Source organism: Eucyclogobius newberryi, unplaced genomic scaffold (genome assembly GCF_026437365.1).
Source record: "Eucyclogobius newberryi isolate DKJ021-1_F unplaced genomic scaffold, fEucNew1.0.hap1 SCAF_7, whole genome shotgun sequence".
In the NCBI taxonomy this organism is placed as follows: domain Eukaryota; kingdom Metazoa; phylum Chordata; class Actinopteri; order Gobiiformes; family Gobiidae; genus Eucyclogobius; species Eucyclogobius newberryi.
In genome coordinates, this window is record NW_027316389.1 from 32,351,436 (window position 1) to 32,370,568 (window position 19,133).

A 19,133-nucleotide genomic window follows, 5' to 3' on the forward strand; every position below is an offset into this window, starting at 1 on the left:
CAGAGGAACCATCAATGCTGTAGACATGTTTCTAGATACACTCCTGTCTCGGAGGTCTACAGACAGTTCCTTGGACTTCATGTCTTGTTTGTGCTCTGACATCACTGTTACTGTGGAACCTTCTATAGACAGAAGTGTGCTTTTCCAAATCATGTCCAACCAGCTGAATTTAAGACCAATGGACTCCAAATAAGTTGTAGAAGCATCTCAAGGATGATCAGTGGAAAAACATGTACCTGAGCTCAATTCTGAGTGTCATAGCTACATCATGTGCTTTTTTCTTTTTAATACATTTGCAAATAATTCTAACCACCTTCTCTCAAAGAATAAAGCTGCAACATGAAAAATGGGTGAAAAGTGAAGTGAATACGACTGTGAATACGGTCCAGAGGCACCATAAAATGTATTGTGACAAAATGCACAAAACCAAAAATGCTATGTTAGTTTTATTTTCATTTTATATTGCACTTTCATGTTGACAGTTTAGTACAGTTTCAATAAAAAGTATTAGAAGCTTGAAAGCTTGCTCGGGACAAATCAGCTTTGTGGTGACGAAAGATCATAAAGTTTTAAGTATTAAATGTGTTTTTTTAGACTGAAAACAACTGCATTATGGACACACACAGATGGTTAGCCTTTGCCATGCCCTTAAAATTCTTAATATTAAGTCTATGGGAAAAATGAATGGGAAATTTACTTCCAGACACACAGGTTTTCAACTAAGACTGTTGAGCTCCACATGTATAATTATAAGGCACTATTTGATTGAAAATTTGTACAGCAAAGTAATGGAAGTATGGGACACATTGTGGAATGTTTTTGACATCCCACGTGTGTTCAGAACAAGGTATTTGGGCCACAAAACCACTGCCATGGACACAATAAATGGATACCTTTGGCGCATACTTTTGAAGGCGGAAGAAGATATGTATAGTATGTACAATCTTCTGCCTTTTGGAGTTGATCTCTTAAATAAACAGATGAAGTCATGACAAATAATCAATAAAACATTTAGTATCAAAACAAATAAGGAGTATCTCATTTCAGCTGCCTTAACCTCTGGCCCTCCGGTGGATTTAAAAGGGACATATTAAGCATGATTCTGGATACTTTTGGACACAAATGTAATACATGTTCCATATGGATGGCACACACAGGCCGAATGTTCTTCCCTCACTCTCAAAAACATTCATTCATGGTAGGAATGAAATAAAGCACTTGTATCTGTTGAATGAAACAACATTCCTTAAAGCCTCTGATTCCTGTGACGCCTGAGCCACAACTGGGACTTGTTGAAGACAAACCAGAGCCTCTCCTCACACAGCCTTGTGCTATATCCGACATTTAGTCAGTTTGTCTAAAGAGTTGTATTAAAGCCTTTTAAGAGCAGCTTGTGTTGTCACATGTGCCCGACTCTCCATGTGTGTTGGCCTTTGGAGGGATTCTTAAATATCTGGCGAGGCTAAAAACGGTTCTGTTTAGCTGTTCCTTTAAGTGAAGGCATTTTATCTACACTTCTGTCATTCTAATTACATCTTAACATAATTACTCATGCTTTTATTTTTGTCTTGTAATTTATATTGTATTGTTATTTTAACTGTCGTAAAGCACTTTCACAAGCCTGCGAAGTGATTTTTAGAGTCAAACTGCATTGCAACATTTGACATCTCAAGAAAGCCTTAGCATATGTCCCCTTTAAATGCATTGTTCAGTGCCACACAGTAACAATATGATGAATGGCCTTGCCTGCCCTCACCATTTCACACAACACAGTCCTATCAAAGAAAATTAGTACAAACATTTAAAGATGAAACAACTAATTCATAACAAATTTAATGAGATGCATAATTGGCCACACTACAGCTTGGACTGTAACTGGCCCACATGGACTGAATGCAGAAATGCGTCGATGGTGCTTAGATATTCTCCTGGATGTCTCTTAAGATGGCCTGCGTGTGTCGAATCCTCCCATTTCTTCCCCGTGACGTCGATGCCTCTCTTGGTCCAGTAGTCCCTCAGCTGATCAATGGCCTCCCAGTCACTCAGAGGGTCATTCTTACAGTAGAAGAACAGGGATGGTGCTTTGACCGGAGTGTTCCAGAATGTGTCTATGCCCCTGTTAAAGTAGTCCACAGTTTGACTCTTGAACAGGGCAAAGTAAGTCAGGCTAACTCTTCTGACCAGCCACTCCAACTGTGGGAACATGGTCTTCCCCACTCCTGAGGACAGAAAAGGGAGATGAGAAAGGACACTCAAAGTCAGCATTAATGTACAAGGAGATTTAAAGAGATAATATGTTTTAAAAATACAGCATACATATTACAATGAGCTCGCCTGCTGCAGCCGGGCTCAGATGGTTCATGTCAACTTAATACATAAAACTACCGTGGTGCAAATTAAACCTTTTTATAAATTAAGATAATATTAAAACGAAATGTTTACAAATGACTTCAAACAACTTTATCAGTTGAAGTTCCACCTTGTTTTTTTAGTTTTGCTTTAGGTTTTTTAATGCAATAAAAACATGTGTCCTTCCTGTGAGCTTGCATCTCCACAAACCTGACTCATCCTTGGCCTGGAGGAGAAACATTATTCCTTCTGCTATACTATTCCAATGTGTAGCATAAAAATGTATCCATCTCCATGAAAGACGGTCTGAAGTATATTTAATCTTTATTTCCATGGATCTTGCCACCTCTAACAAAGTTACAGTGTCTCTTTAAGTTCATTAATGCATCGATGATTGAATGAAATATGTATGTTTATGTTGAGATAACACAAGGACGTGGGTAAAAGCTTTAAAAAAAGTCACTTAAGCCTTACAAAGTGTTACGTTTCTAAATGTGTTTGTGTGCAGATTGCCTGTGGACGGTACACACCAGTGGCCATGTGCTCCAAGGTGCCGATGACCACGCTGTCGTACACCTGGCCTTTGATTCTCCCGGTCAAGCTCTCATACTGCTCGACGTCAGCGGCCACGTGGACAAGCAGCTGAGAAAATGTGTAGGCACCGATAGAGAAGGCATGGACGAGCAGAGGGCGGGACCCAAACTGCTCACTCTGTAACAGGTCCAGCACCTTCCTGCTGTGGTCAAGGCCCCAGTGCGGCCACAGGAAGTGAGAGACCTGCACGACACGCCAGGGAAGCAGAGAGAAACACAATGTCACAATGTGCTCAACTGTCCAGAGGTGGGAATGAGCAGGTTAGAAATCTATGGCTTTTTCAATGGCTTTTAACATCTTCTTCGTTAGCGCAAATTAACTAACAAATTTAAAAATGGTAAATAGTCACAATTTATACAGTGCAAAAACAAAAACAAAAAAATAATACCAGAACCGGAAAGTTGTAGTGAAAACCACCATACAAAAGCTTTAGATTATTAGGATAAAAGATAATCCTGATTATTCAGGTCACAATATAATCGTAAGGACCAAAAAAACAATAATCATAAGTAAAATTAAGTAGTAAAAATAGACTTAAATGTAAATAACTTTTTTATTTGGTAGTTTTTGTCAAATTTGATCTGATTTTTGATTTGAATGTTGAGCGCCTTTTGTTTTTGACCAAACCACAATAAATAGTACATTTTGCCTGTCAGAAAGTTCAATTTCATGAAGTCGGCCCAAAACTTGAGGATCAGTAACATGTTAGACAATGGGAATGAAAGTTATGATAAGAGTCATTGTTAAATTGTAAGCACAAATATTGTCAAACGGATCAGGGTACACACGTACATCAGATATGGCTCCTTATACACAGCAGAAGACGTGGAGAACATTTAATACATTTAGAGGAAAACAGAAAAATATATGTCCTCCTTGAGGCCAGGGGAACTTGTAGCCATTGGGGTTTCTCTTTTCAATCTGTCCTCAACTCTGACTCATGACCTCTGAAGAGTATTCAGACTGACTCAGGAGGAGTATTCAGACTGACTCAGGAGGAGTATTCAGACTGACTCAGGAGGAGTATTCAGACTGACTCAGGAGGAGTATTCAGACTGACTCAGGAGGAGTATTCAGACTGACTCAGGAGGAGTATTCAGACTGACTCAGGAGGAGTATTCAGACTGACTCAGGAGGAGTATTCAGACTGACTCAGGAGGAGTATTCAGACCGACCTCAGAGGGAGGAGTATTCAGACTGACCTCAGAGGGAGGAGTATTCAGACCGACCTCAGAGGGAGGAGTATTCAGACCGACCTCAGAGGGAGGAGTATTCAGAGAAGTCCTCTGAGGTCAAGGACTGGACCTTTGCACAAGTCCTTTTGTAAATCTATAAAATAGTCCTGGGACATTTGAGGACACACAGTACCGCAGACGGTGTGCCAGAGTCTCACACTGTACAAACATGTGTAATGGCAGAAAATGGGTCAAGTCATGTCATTCTACTGTTGTTTTAGGCCATGACATGTCACGGAATTAATATCTTTGTTGTTCTCCTGTGTGCAGATGGGATAAGAATATGAGGTCCTGATTATACTGAATATCTACTGTCCGGCGCCTCTTAATCATCAATTAATGCGTCAGGACCGGATTCGGTGTGGAAATGGTCTTTGATTAAACCTCTGAAGAGAGAGCTGGAACCGTCACGGACGTGATAGTCTGGTCTATCTCTTTTTGAGCTGATTTGGGTTGTGATTATGTTATGTTTGTTACCACCTATAAAAGGTGTACTTTGTAAATTGTAAAGTTAGGTAGGGACAGAACGACCTTGTCTTAGGGAGAGAGAGTGTGTTTATCCACTGTGCACGTGAATAAACTTCCACCTTTTGAGAGAGACCGAGAGACTCTGTTTCTGCTTCAAGTTATTGCCTGGTTACTCTTTACTTGATCATTGTTTACAGGAAACTGCCGTAACACATGTTTACAGCTCTGATCTCATTTATTACATTAAGGGCCGTATATTCCCCCCAGAGGCAGCGTTAACGTGGGCACAGCAGAGCTCATTATGTCACATCTGCAATTGATGCAGGAGGAGTTCTAGACAAGAGGTGTGATTATGCCAAAATATGAGGTGGTGCATTCTGGGAATGGCCAGAATTGTAACTAATAAACTTCAAAAACTAGTGCACTGGAGTCATGTTACTCTCATATGGACGAGATAATCATAATAAAACAACCTTCATGGGCATAAATGACACAAATTATGAGTTATAGAATAATTAATACAATCACATTAGATGTGGTTATTTTTTTCCATCACGTTAAGAGCGCAGCGCCCTTACACACTCTCTGCTGGACACCTGTCACTTTTCACATGCTGGTAAAACAAAAACTGTCCAAGGAGTTAAAAAAAACTGATTCATGCCTGAAACTAAACTTCATTATTTTTTGTGTGCGTTTTATTTCATGCAATACAAACTTTGCCTTTAATTGTTCAGCTGGAACTTCTCTTCATTTATTCCCTTTTGTCAACCACCTCATAAACAGATCTATCAAGCTCTTGGACATGTAAAACACAAAAGAAAGCTTAAAGTCCCTAAAACTCATTTTAGTGATCTTTGCTTCAGCTTTGAAATGGGAATTGTCACAAGTCTCAGTCAGTCCATTGCTCCGACAGCTTTACTGCTCTTCATATTTAGATTAGTGCTGGGCAGAGTCTCAGATCACAAAGAAAGCAGCCGTTTGTTTGTTCTGCAAGGGTTCAGAATCCGCTTGTTTGCATTGGGGTCATCTTAGGTCAGGAGTACATCTTACCTCACTGGTCACCATGAGCACATCCAGGCCCGAGCGAAAGTAGATGTCACAGTACTTGGCCCAAGCCTGCGGTCGGGAGCCCAACCAGGGCAGCATGAGCAGCAGGGGCCGGGGTTCCTCTTCTACGGGGGCCGGGCTGGTTCTGGAGACTGCAGGGGCCCGCTCGTTCACGTACAGAGTGATGTGTTTACTGAGGCGCTGAGTGCTGATGCCTCTACTCAGAATAGCCCTCGCGAACATGTCTACGGCCAGCCTGGGACGTCCTGGGCCTCACCTGTAGCGCTTGTACTGGGGTGAAAGACAGACCAGGATGAATGGATGTATGAATACATTTTGACATAAAGTTGACATAGACATACATTTTGTTACACTGTGCTATAATCTTTAAAAAGGGAACATATTATAAAAACTAATACTTTTAATACGGCCAATTTAAGATTGTTCCAGATCACAATAGTTGTAGACTGAGATAAGGACAGGGGAGGCCCTGTGTCTCCACACCTCTTTGGGTCTCTCCTTGTCCTTGGCCTGTAGTTTTAACTAAGCCAAAACCTTTGATTTCGGCACAAATATTTACTCAATCAGAATGAAGTGTGCAGAGTCAGCCAACATCGGCAGAGTCCGAGAGGGAAAGGGGTAACGTTCCTTAGTTCAATATCAGTACATGACACAAAGGACAATGTGTCTATGTAATGACTGCTTAGGTTTTGATATTGGACTCACAGATGCGGCAGCTTTAGGGGCCGCTGTTTTAAATAAAAGCAACTAAAGACAATGATTCATGCCATGATTCAATTCAAAGTCCAATACAAGACACAACACTCTCTTGTGTTTACTAAAACCCTTCAACAGTCACTTTACTCGTTTGGGTGGGTTGGGTTTATTTGGATGTCTTCAGCATTACAGCTTTTTAATAGAGAATGATAAACTTTTGCTCACATTCAAAAATTCCAAACGCTTTGTGTGCAGCCATAGGATGGTTAGTTCTCCATTGTCCATAAAGTATGTCACTGTTGAGCCTTGTCTGCTTATCAGGTGTTAGTTGGAAAATGCTAAGAGACTCCTTTTGCAGTTTTGTCTTTTATATTCTCAGGGGTCCGGGCTGCAGAACAAACAGAAGAAGCCAGACACAACCCCCCAAAGATGTCACAGAAGTACAAAAGTACAACGAGTAGATTCAGATAATACTATTACCGGTAAAGCTGGTTAGACCCACTTGCAGCCACTGGTGCTTTGTGAACATGAGCAAGAGGAGTTGTTCCTCAGACTCATTTCTTCAGTGTTCACACATGAACAATGAGAAAACGCATGTGCTTCTGTCTTAACCCCTCGGCCACCGGGCAGCACCCCACCTCCATTTCCATTTGTGAATTCTAATCCCAAATTCCCCTATAAAATCACTTTCTTTCGTCCATAAATGTCCTCAAAATGTTGCAGAGGAAACTATTATTGACTGATTTATGACTATTGACTGACTTAACCATGTGCAATACCGTCATATTCATGTGCAATTACGGTACTGTCGTACTCACAAGCAATTAAGGCCATACTCATGTGCATACAACTGATATAAAGAGTGTTTTGTTTACTTACCATTAGTATCAGTATTATTTTAGTCTTATGCTAGCTATTTTTACTTTATTTTATTATTATTATTTTATAATTATTATTTTTCTCCTTCATTCCCTATTAAGATATGAGAGGAGTGTTGCTAATAAGAGTTTTTTGTTTTGTTTATGAGAGTTCTTCTATTAAGAGTGTTTTTTTTAAACTTCTTATAAGTTATCTGTCCTTTTCCTCTGTATCTACTGCCCCATGTGTGGACAGCAAAGGATTATCTTATCTTATTACTACTATTGCTAGAACAAATCAATGTTCAATGGTGAGGTCCACAGAGAGTTCAGACTTTGGAAGAACAAAACATTGGCCAGCCCAACATGAAAAAAATCACCTTTAGTCAAGATGTTTCACTGAAATGCTGACAAAATACTATTAATGTTCCATTATAGAGTCATTTCATACTGTGGATAATCCAGTTCATAGGCTGTATTAAACTCCAATGATAACAGACCGGCAAATATTTCATGTATTTTCTGATTCAAAGATGTTTATTGTTACACACACAGTGAAACGTTCAAATTATATATAATATTTGTAGTTACTGATTTTATAGTTTTAGTAACCTATAAAAAATGTGTTGTTTTTTTAAGAAAATACATTCTAAATTCCATTCCAGCGTTTAAAACATTGTAAACACTATGACAAACCAAGGTGTGTTTTGTAGTAGTAGTACTAGTAGTAGTAGTAGTATCTTTGTTTAGTGAATAAGAGACATTTGGCATTTTTGATGAAGGCAAAATCCATATTTTACTGGACAAATAGGCTACTCACAGGGTTGTTGATTCATTTTATCTGGAACTTTTACCTGCTTTATCAAGTTACACTTTTAAAAAGCTCAAATACAATTTTGAGGCTAGAAAATTGTATTTGTAACAAATTCATTGACACTTCTACACTGTTAATTCAAAATGGTTGCTTATTTTTTGCAATGAAAACTTGAAACCAACATGTTTCTTCATAACACCATGTTAAAGTGCCCACTATTCACAATGAAATTCCAACTGCTGGAGAAAATGTGGCAGCCAGGAGGCCCACCATTACCATGTTTTTGGGACTGTCCTGTTACTCAAAAAGATTGGACTGAGATCAATGAAGTGCTACAGTCTTCGACACCACCGTCCCACCTGATTTCAGAACTACCACATGTATTTGGGCTTCAAAAGCCCTGCCATCCTGGCAGCAGGAAAGGACGATCAAGGACTGGACCCAAATTAACTGACATTCGATACATTTAGACTTTAGAAAGACTCTGAAATTGATGGGGCTCATTTGTTGTGCCGTAATTTGTTTTATTTAATGGATGTCTTGATTTAGTTTATTTTCTCTCGGTGTCACGTTCTTTGTTTTGTGTTTGGTGTGTTTACATTTTGAAAAAGGCAACGAAAATTTGAAACCAACATTAGATATAATAAATACTGCCTTTTGGAACACACACAAGCACAATTCCATCTTTTGAATAGTCAAATATCCTCATAATGTCCTCTGTAAATAGAACCCGGAAGTCGAACACCATAATTGAACAGAAGGTTGTTGGACATCATAAATATTCAGCTGATGTGAAGTGTGCTGCGCTACAATGAATAAACTCTACATTCATGAAAGTAAACGAGGCTAAAACAAAGATTTTTCTGCGATGAGACGATCTAATGAGTTAGTTTCTTTGGGGCAAACAAAATAAAGTAACATACTACCCAGAATATTAGTCGTTGATGTAAACATTAGCATAAACTAAGCCAGCATGTACCGAGCTCACGCAGACATCTTTCTTACCTTGAACCCGGCTGTTGTTGTGCTCGTTCAGTTGTGTCCTTCCCAGGACATGCCGCACGTGAGCTAATCTTTCATAAATAGATGACTTGAGCCAGAGCAGAGAGTCCTCACCTCACATGACCGACTTTCAAACTTCAGTAAATCATCCTGCTCTAGGCCCCGCCTCTTAATGCATCACGGCTCCGCCCCCCTCTGACTTCTTCACTTGGAGTTTGATGAGCGTTTGCGGAATTAAAAGAGCCCATTGTCGCCACCTGCTGGATCTGTAGTTTATTTTCATTTTTTTTATTAAATTAACAAATACATATAAACAATATTTACAAATAATATAGACCTTTGTGTTTCACAAATAAATAAACCGATATTATAGGGTACAGACATATAGCAAATATTTTTTTGAAAAGGAAAAAAAAGCAATTAACAGATAAGAAATATGATTAAATGTTCGTGAGGTATTTTGATAAAGATAAGCATTACAAGGGTTAAAAGTAGTCCGAAGCGCAGATTTCTGTATGTTGTATTAGTGTTTGGTATATATTAAATATAACTCTTTGCTTTTTACGTGGGTTCTTATTAGCCTATATTTGCCTCCCATTACCGCATACCACCCTCCCCTGATAAAAATCTCAGCCCAAGCCCTGATCAAAGCCCTGGTTATTACTGCATTCTTGTACTAACTTTGCACATCTACACGGAGCTAATGACAACAAAAGCAGAAAAACACATTCAAATGTGGATTTTTCACTTAAACACTGGCCGTGTTAAGAATTAAGTTATATCCATATTTTGGTTGATTTGAACACCTTTTTTTTTTATAGGTTTTATAGTTTGATTTGAGTGGTTACAGTCCATACACTGCAATTATGCTCATAGTTTTTCCTGACTTGACACAGAAACACAGAGACTCAGAGGTCCATGTTCCGACTATGGTAAGACTCCTAAAGGCCAAAAGTTTACTCACACTTCATTCAGGTCTATGAAACTTGTAAATGTAATGTAATGCCCCAGAAATGTCTTAATAGAACTAGGATATGCTCACTGTCACCCCAGGATGTACTTCCACACTATGCACCAACCATCTATTTCTCAAAAATTATGAATGGAGTGAATGGTGAACGTGCGCTACAAAAATATAAACTCAAATGCCCTATATTTTCATCTTACCTTTCCCCTTGTTTTCCAGTTTTCCTTTTATCTTTATGCTCTAGATCAGATTGTTTATTGGTATTCAGCCTCTGCCCCATAAAACTGTTCACAGATGATCACAGGAGTTATCACAGCCAATAAAACCATAAATATTCATAAAAGCAATGAAAACAAACGCCAGCGGCTAAAATAGATTACATCTGCAGCAGAAAATAATGCCTATAGGGTGGATTTTAGGATAGTTCTGGTGTACAGTTTATGACCTAATGTAGGACACAGGCAAAATATGTTGTGCTATGCTATTTTTTAAGACAGACTTGTCACTGAATAGACCCGTACCAACGCCACATTTACATAAAAACATGAGTAGCCCTCTTGCCTACAGAAAGGTTGTGTTCGATAGCTCCTCCTTACTGACAGTATCCTCTGCTTGTCTGTGTTGTTGGCTCCTTTTGCTTGTGCAGCTTGGTCCCGGTCAACCCCTTCTGTCCCCTCGGTCCCCTCTCCCGGCTGGACACCGCCTCCTGCTGACCAGCTCTTGTTGGAGGATGACTTGTCCAAACACTCATCATTTGCCCATTGACTTTCTGCAGCCAGAGTGAGCTCATGTGTTTGGCCTTGCATTGTCCACTTGCAGCCCCTTTATCACGGATGGACCCCTGCTTTCCTGTGCTGTCACCGTCCAGGAAGTCAGTATGGTCACCCTTTTTGCATGGTGATCTAACTGAAGATCTAACTGTTAATGCTCGTTTGGTGGTTTGAAAAATGATGTGAACTATGTAACTTTTGTGGTAAAGTGTGGCCGTCACCAGGCCAATTTACAGGTCAGATCTGTGAGGAGACAATCTCGCTCACAGTAATATAATCACGCGTAATAAAATACATGCGAGGAAGGTTAGGGTTCATGTCTGTGTGATATTTCAAGCAAAATAAAAACATCTCCCTGGAGAAAGTGTCTGCGGTGAGGGAAGTCTAGGAGTCCCTGCTTAGACAGATAAGCGGTAGAAGATGGATGGATAATAACACCTCTATCATGGAGAGGACACAGATTCTGCAATATGATTGGCCTTTAAACATGCACTTTAGTGCCTTTACTTTCACATAACGTGTTTAAGAACTTTCGTACATAACATAACATAAACATAACGTGTTTACCTAAGAGCAAACATTACTTGCTTGTTATTTTCGGGCAACAGAGGGACGGGGAAATAAACAAAAGCTAGCCTTCTCCTGCATGTTGATTTGAGCATGCAGTTTGTAATGAACATGATTTGAGGCAGAAATGTACAGAAGGTGTACAGTGATCATTTATGAATTTAAAAATTCCACAAGAGAGTTTCGGATCTCTTCCTTTGACGTCACAAATCTGTGGGATTCAGAGAATGAGCAGAGAAGACAACCTCGTAAACAGGATTAAAGAAACAAATTAAACCAAATACAACTCCTGGTATGTTCTTGATGAGGTAAGATTGTTAAAAGCTGTTTGCATTACCTTGACAATAGCAAAGCAGAGAGAATGATCCTAATCCAAAAAAATGTATTCAGGGCTGTGTTGCTTTTTGTACACTATGTTTTTGGTTATGAATATCAAATACTGATGCGAAAGCATATTTAGTGATCCTAAACAAATACATTTACATTTAACACAGGTCATTGAGAGCATTTTGTGAGTGGACCGTTGTCTATTTTAGAAGTGTGCAGGGAAATTGAATCAGGTCACGCGATGGCTGGATTTCCCCCACTGATTAGCAACAGCACATATCCGACCCTGACCACAGTACAGACTAATGAAAGAATGTGAGAATTTAACCCACAATCCTCAGCAGTGACTTGAGTAAGATGAATTACAACTTCTCTGGTCAGCCAACCTTCTCTCCATTGATATGTTATTACTTTGCCTGGAAAGTTCCATAGTATGACATTAAATATCTGCTGTATCTCCATGAAGACAAGCGGGTGAACAGGCTAAACTACAGGTCAGATCTGTGCAGAGGCAAACCAGCAGCTCACCTTAAAAACACATTATTCAAGATATTTCTTGGCAACACCATGAGGGATAACTACGCTTAATGTCATAAAATGGAACATTCTAGGCAGAACAATGACATTGCTAAAGAGACAAGCAGGTGGCTGCACCGCCACAAGAAGAGTTACATAGTGCCACTTTAAATGTAACCTATTTCAAGATAATTTTGGGTGGTTCTTCTTTTCTCATTTTTACCTACATATTAAACTATTTTAGAATGACATAAAATGGCTCTGGCAGCACCATGAGTGCCACATCTCGCTCAGTCCACTCTGGGACAGCTGTGGTCATTACCACAGGAGAAGAAAATGATAACGTGATGGACTAAAAGAGGCTGTTGCTTCTTCATAATTGTTTCTTCCAAAGTACTGCATTACTTGTAAATCACAGGAAAGCCCTTATTGATCAGCTGCACTGATGAGCCCACACACCGCTGCCTGTCCTGACATCTTTACTCATTCTCCTCTTTGCTCGATCTGCCTCTCTCCTTATCTCATCCTGATGTTTGAGTGCCCCAATCCTGCGTATATGAGTGCCAGTCTGAACGGTGCAGCCATGAAGTAAAATGGGTGGGGGCTAAAGGAGGAGGGGTCTGTCCCATGTGTGGACTGCAAAAATGCACTACAGAGCTTCAAATGTGTGCCGGAGAGGCTGGACTGCTGATGGAATTTAGAGCACTGCAGACAGAGATGTCACGACGATGCAGCAGAATATGTGAGTATGCTGTTTTATCTTCTGTTTAAAATATGCATTGGCCTTTCCTTCAAATGCTCTGACACTAAAACCACATCATGTTTACCACACGCTAACTATGTATAAAAGAAGCTTTTACTGTATGGCAGGTGTCAGCCCAGTCGGACGTGAGGCCGACGTGTGAAGTCTTTCTTACTGTTTATTTGACCATTGGTCCTTTACTGTCAGCATTATTAAATCATTGGTCTATAACTGTTGTGCCGTTACACCATTGGTCTATAACTGTTGTGCCGTTACACCATTGGTCTATAACTGTTGTGCTGTTACACCATTGGCCCATAATTGTTGCGCCGTTACAACACTGGTCATTCACTTTTAGTGCTGATACACCATTGGTCAATAACTGCCAGCACTATTAAACCATTGGTCCATGACTGTCAGTGCTGTTACACCATTGGTCCATGACTGTCAGTGCTGTTACACCATGTGCTGTTACACCATTGGTCCATGACTGTCAGTGCTGTTACACCATTGGTCCATGACTGTCAGTGCTGTTACACCATTGGTCCATGACTGTCAGTGCTGTTACACCATTGGTCCATGACTGTCAGTGCTGTTACACCATTGGTCCATGACTGCCAGTACTGTCACACCATTGGTCCATGACTGTCGGTGCTGTTACACCATTGGTCCATGACTGTCGGTGCTGTTACACCATTGGTCCATGACTGCCGGTGCTGTTACACCATTGGTCCATGACTGCCAGTGCTGTTACACCATTGGTCCATGACTGTCAGTGCTGTTATACCATTGGTCCATGACTGTCAGTGCTGTTACACCATTGGTCCATGACTGCCAGTGCTGTTATACCATTGGTCCATGACTGTCAGTGCTGTTACACCATTGGTCCATGACTGCCAGTGCTGTTACACCATTGGTCCATGATTGCCAGTGCTGTTACACCATTGGTCCATGACTATCAGTGCTGTTACACCATTGGTCCATAATTGTCTTCATAGTATGTTGTATAATTCTGGATCTATTTTTGCAGATCACTTGGCACTTGATGCATCTTCAATATTCAATATCCAAGTTGCAGTTCCAGCATAATGTGACTTGAAAGTTTGCACACGGCCATGATGTCTCTATGGATTCTTTACCTTTTCATGCCCATTTTCTACTATGGCTCATTACACGCGTTGGCATTACCCGGAGAAGGACGCTTGAAGAGGCAAATTGATCCTCCTACACCTCAATTAGCAAAAAGGAATTTACTGGAATTACTTTTGCAATGGTCATCACATGAAGACCCCCAAGGAGTTTTAGGTGAATATACAGATGCAGATTATGTCCCGCAGAGTTCTGAGATGCCCAAAGATGTCCAGAAACTAGGATCTTCCCAGGAGCAAACGTTCAAATATGAGTTAAATGGAAGTACAACAGAACATGGTGTGGAACAACCAACCTCTCCCAAAACATGGAATGAATCAGTTGGCGGCAAAGGTTTGGATTTACTCGCGTCTGCTGGGACTCCAGCTACACCTACCCAAAGCTGGGAATGGACGTCTCCGGCAACAAAGCAGGACCATAGTCTGGAAAATGAAGTGAAAGATGCGAGTAGTGATGGTGATGGTGGGTGAATAATCTTTTCCAGCATGACAGTATGTGCCAGAGCGAACCACAAAGAAATAGGCAAGACACTTCACCTACATTTCCTTGTATGGATTAGGTGGGTGAGTGAATGTTTGGTGCTGGTCGGATGGCGCAGATTGGCAGCCTTGCTTCTGTCAGTCTGCCCCAGGGCAGCTGTGGCGTATCACCACCAAGTGTGGAGTGAATGAATAATACAATGTGAAGCGTCTTTGGGTGTTCTGAAAAGCGCTATATAAGTGGTATTTATGTATTATTATTATTATCAATAAGAAGGGGTGACTGATCTACTTTTATTATGTCCTTCAATTTTAAAAAACAAGGTTAAAGTGAAAATAAACCCCAAGTACAAAATCTGTCTTACTGAACAAGTAATATCAATATTAATAACCCATCCAACCTCACAGGTGTGTCATATCAAATATACTATAGTATACGCCGATCCAGAGCATCCCACACATGCATGTGGCCAGCCTAAGGCACACCAGCTATCTATCTTGATATGCCACACCTGTGAGGTGGGATGGATTATTAATATTAATTGTTCAATATGACAGATTTAGACAGATTTGTGAAGAAATATTTGAACGATATGGGCCTTTTGTGTTCATAGAAAAAGTTTCATATCTTTGAGTTCAGCTCATGAAGTACAGTAAGTGCTGTAACTTTTACACAATCAAAATGGAATAACGCTACTCAAATTCACATCAATAGTACTCTATACTCTTATATTGATTTTGGCAATATAAATCAGCGCACTTATTAATTAAACTGCAATTCATGATAAAATGCACATTATTTTGATGCTATTTAATGCACGTTGAGAAGACAAAATGCAGTTCCCTTTATGCAGCGTTTTCACCTTTTCTCAAACACCGGCCTGTTAAAGTCAGTCACATGTCCACAAACACTGCAGGATTAACACAAGTCTGTCACAATGAGTCTTTGTTGACACACACAACATTGGGCTCTGGGATGAGTAAACCTTTCAAACACTGATTGTAGACTCACAGCATTGTTGAAAAAGAAAAAAAAGAAAAGAAAAAAAGCCATCCATACACTTATCACACTAGTTTAGTATTTTTGTACTATTTTATGAATCTCCTATCTGGGTCTCTGTTGAGTTGTGAGTGAAGTTTCTTATCAGGGACAAAATCCCCCAAATCAATTGAGGTCCAAACCCTTAACTCAGTGTCCCACTGTCGCTTGCTGTTACAAAAGAAAACATATATACTTGGATTAAGAATGACTTCAGATGACTAATTCTCTGCTGCATGAGCCTCAACACTATTTCTGATTAAATATTGAAGCGTTATCAGCAGGTCGCGCTTAATAATAGTCCTCCAGTCGGAATGAGAGCAGCAGTGAGGTCGATACAGGCTAATCAACAGCCCTTCTCTGCTGTGTGTGACCCACTTACAAACCCCCCGCTACAGCCCTGCATGCTCTCGTTTATTATGGACTCACACACGCTTGCTCTCCTCTATTTTTGGATTAGGAAAACTGGGTGCTGCCATCGGTTATGTTTAGCGTCAAAATAGAAATGTTTTGGAGGCATTTCATTTGATTGGGTGAGAGAGTGAAAAGGGGCACCATCTGCTTGTCTCCGTGGAGTTATTGCCATGCCTGGAATATTCCACAGTATGACATTAAACATAGCCTCGGTCTATCTTGCATTTGATTAGATTTATTGCTAAAGAAAACTACCTTAAAAAACAAGTATTAATACTTGTTTTTCCTTGTTGGCCTTTAGTCGTTTGGTCTATTACTTGGTCGATGGTTTCTTAGTCGACCAAAATGTGTATTAGTCGACTAGTTCTTTTGATTTATGTGGACAACAGTAGAATTGAGAAGATATGGTGGTAATTGTTGTGAATTAATCTACCTTTTACATAAAAATACACAGTTTCCTACATAAGAATGAACTTCTGTGCAGTTGTAGTCTTGTGAGTGCAGTTTGAGTCGGATTCTAATTAGTTTTAGGAGCTTTTTCCCCCTCAACTAATTACATTCAATTAATCGATCACCATCAGCATGGCCGATATCTTTAGTCACCCAAAAATATCGCCCTAATTCTTACTATTCCTGTATACATGTAGATTTAAATATTGACTGCGATACGGTGGAACATTCCAGGCAAAGGAATAACATCTCCATTGAGACCAGCAGGTGGCGTACCTTGCACCAGAAATTGGTTGTAGACAAGACATATTCCTTCAAATGTTTCCAGCCACACCACAAAATCCATTTAGCCATTGCACCTGTGATGGTAAAATGCCTTTCTTCTCATCTTATCGCAGCTAACTTCGTCATGTTTTTTGTTTTGTTTGGTACAGATCCATCCAATGATTTCCAGAACACAACTACAGCTCCATGCCGGTCATCCAACGATACCGACGATTCACTGATCCCATCTGATCCCCTCCACCTCTCTCTGCCTCTCAGCCTTAGCCTCTTCATCCCCCTGTACTCTGACTGGAACTCTGCCCTGGCTACGTGGGGTCTGGCCTGGGAAGCACAAGTCTACGGTTTAGGCTCGATCTTCAGCACGATCGGCCTGGTTTCATTTATTTCTCTATTTGCGTTGCCTTTGCGATGTCCTCCTGGAATCCTCTACTTCACCCTTCTCCATTTTTTTGTCCTCTCATTCACCGGGATGCAAGCTTTTATTTTCATCTATGACGCTTACAGTTTCCAGGATCGCCTTGCACCTTTGGCTTTGCTGGCAATTTGTTCCCTACCGTTTCCGTGTTTGATATTAGCATTCTCCGCTACGTTTATTCTACTGTCTTTGCGGTCGAATTTGCAAATTTCGCTGCCACTTGCCATATCCCCATCATTTTCTGCGCTACCCAAACCGTGCTTTTTGATTTCAATGTCTGTTTTCCATTTTGGATTGTCGCTAGGTTGCGTTGGCATTCTTGAACTTTTTCCAAAGCTTCCAACGATAATTCTTCTGATCCCTCAAGGCATCTTTGTATGTCTTTCAATTTTTCTCTCTTGTTCGTATTTTGTTTTCTACTGCCTAGTGCGAGTAGATAGCAAGCACATTTACAGACTGAACGACAATTGCGAAAGTGTAGGTTCTCCTGAGGTCATACGGCCGCCAAGGTGTCCGTTTGCCCAAATGGAAAACTGGCAACGAGCCTTACGATCAGGTTTAGCTGCATCCGTGTTTTTGCTTAGTTGTGGAGGCTTTCAACTTTACGCAATCTTGCATTCACTCGGGTATGGCGGGTACAATGACATAGGTTTCTACCCATGGCCTTGGTGGGGCTTCCAATTGGGTTGCAGAATTGGCGAGATTGGTGTATGTCTAGGGTTAGCGCTAATCGGAACGCCTCCTATATTTTGCAAGAATTCCATCAAAACCCTGATCAGACCTCAAATGGGATCTTGGAATCGGCTTTCCCCTACACGAGAAGTGGAATTAGAATCGGAAGGGGGCGTCCTGTCCTCACATGAGTCTTGGGATCAAAATAAAATGCAAAATATTGGCAAAGAAAAGTCCGACACTCTGCCACTTTGCCTGATGGATTCTCCTGGAAATGGGGTGGAACGGCAAATATCTAAGCAAATATCAGACCAACCACTACCTACAAAACAAACGCCGGCGTCCATGTGTAAAATAACAATGGAAACGAATCCATCTTCTCTGAATAGGCTTGATTCTACGGTAGACCTACGTCCACCATCGCCAATAAACCTTTCCCGAAGCATTGACCAGGCATTGTACAGTGAATCCCTATTTTCTCAAAGCATATTCGAATGGCCAAGGCTTTTCCAAACATCTTCAAGCCTTTCTTTAAATCGACAAGCAAATTCTGGTTTGGCGGAGAATGGCATATACCGCACCGCTTCTTGTAAAGACATTGAACAAGACAAGAAAGTACAAGATGACCAATCACTGAAGAGATCTGGCTGGAAAGGAAGCGCCGATGGGTCAACGCAAGAACTGTGCCAAAAGCCAAAGGAAGTTGGGAAAGTGCGATCTCATTCGTGGGCCAATAGGGGGCACAATTTTGCTCACAGCAGCCTGCCTAGAGCAATCACGCATTTGTCACAGTATAAGAGGTTTCGAACTCTGAGCACAGCGTCCCAGGACAGTAAGGGCTCCCTTAGGCTGGCTGGGACCAAACAGTTGAGTGAAAGTAAGCAGTTAGAATGGGATATGGCTGTGCAGGCCGAGTTTGTCAATGTGTGCCGGCAGATTGATGCTCTGAGCGTGTGCAGTGACACTATTGACCTGTAGGCTTGCTATAGGGAACACAGACAGAGCTTAATGTCGGCTCATGTTTTTAAAGCATGCGTTATAAAGCAGTGGTTCTCAAACAGACTGGCCATTATTTTGGTGGTCCTTCTTTGGCTATCCTGGATCCGTTTTTTATGGTTTGGTCCTGTTTCCTTTAAAAAAATGTTTTAATGCTAGAGTTTAGGCCTACTATAGTCAACATTTTGTCTTTTTGACTTATGTTAGCCCTTTTTAGTTAAGAGAAGTATGGAAATTACAATATATTGAAGAATTTATTTTT

General features: G+C 40.6%; 2 protein-coding genes across 2 annotated transcripts; one reads left to right on the forward strand and one right to left on the reverse strand.

The window, feature by feature from the left end:
* Positions 1–481: 481 nt before the first annotated feature.
* LOC140349479 (transmembrane protein 53) lies at positions 482–9,106 on the reverse strand. The gene is made up of 4 exons (XM_072435827.1): positions 9,087–9,106; positions 5,697–5,984; positions 2,880–3,126; positions 482–2,219 (listed from the first exon to the last, which is right to left on the reverse strand). Exons 2-4 carry the CDS (start codon positions 5,934–5,936, stop codon positions 1,858–1,860), a joined length of 849 nt encoding a protein of 282 aa, XP_072291928.1. The 5' UTR covers positions 5,937–5,984; positions 9,087–9,106; the 3' UTR covers positions 482–1,857.
* A 3,681-nt stretch (positions 9,107–12,787) lies between these two features.
* On the forward strand, positions 12,788–19,001 carry prrt4a (proline rich transmembrane protein 4a). Its single transcript, XM_072435747.1, has 3 exons — positions 12,788–12,972; positions 14,003–14,577; positions 16,938–19,001. The coding sequence occupies exons 2-3, from the start codon at positions 14,088–14,090 to the stop codon at positions 18,851–18,853; spliced, it is 2,406 nt and encodes an 801-aa protein (XP_072291848.1). The 5' UTR covers positions 12,788–12,972; positions 14,003–14,087; the 3' UTR covers positions 18,854–19,001.
* The last annotated feature ends 132 nt before the right edge of the window (positions 19,002–19,133 follow it).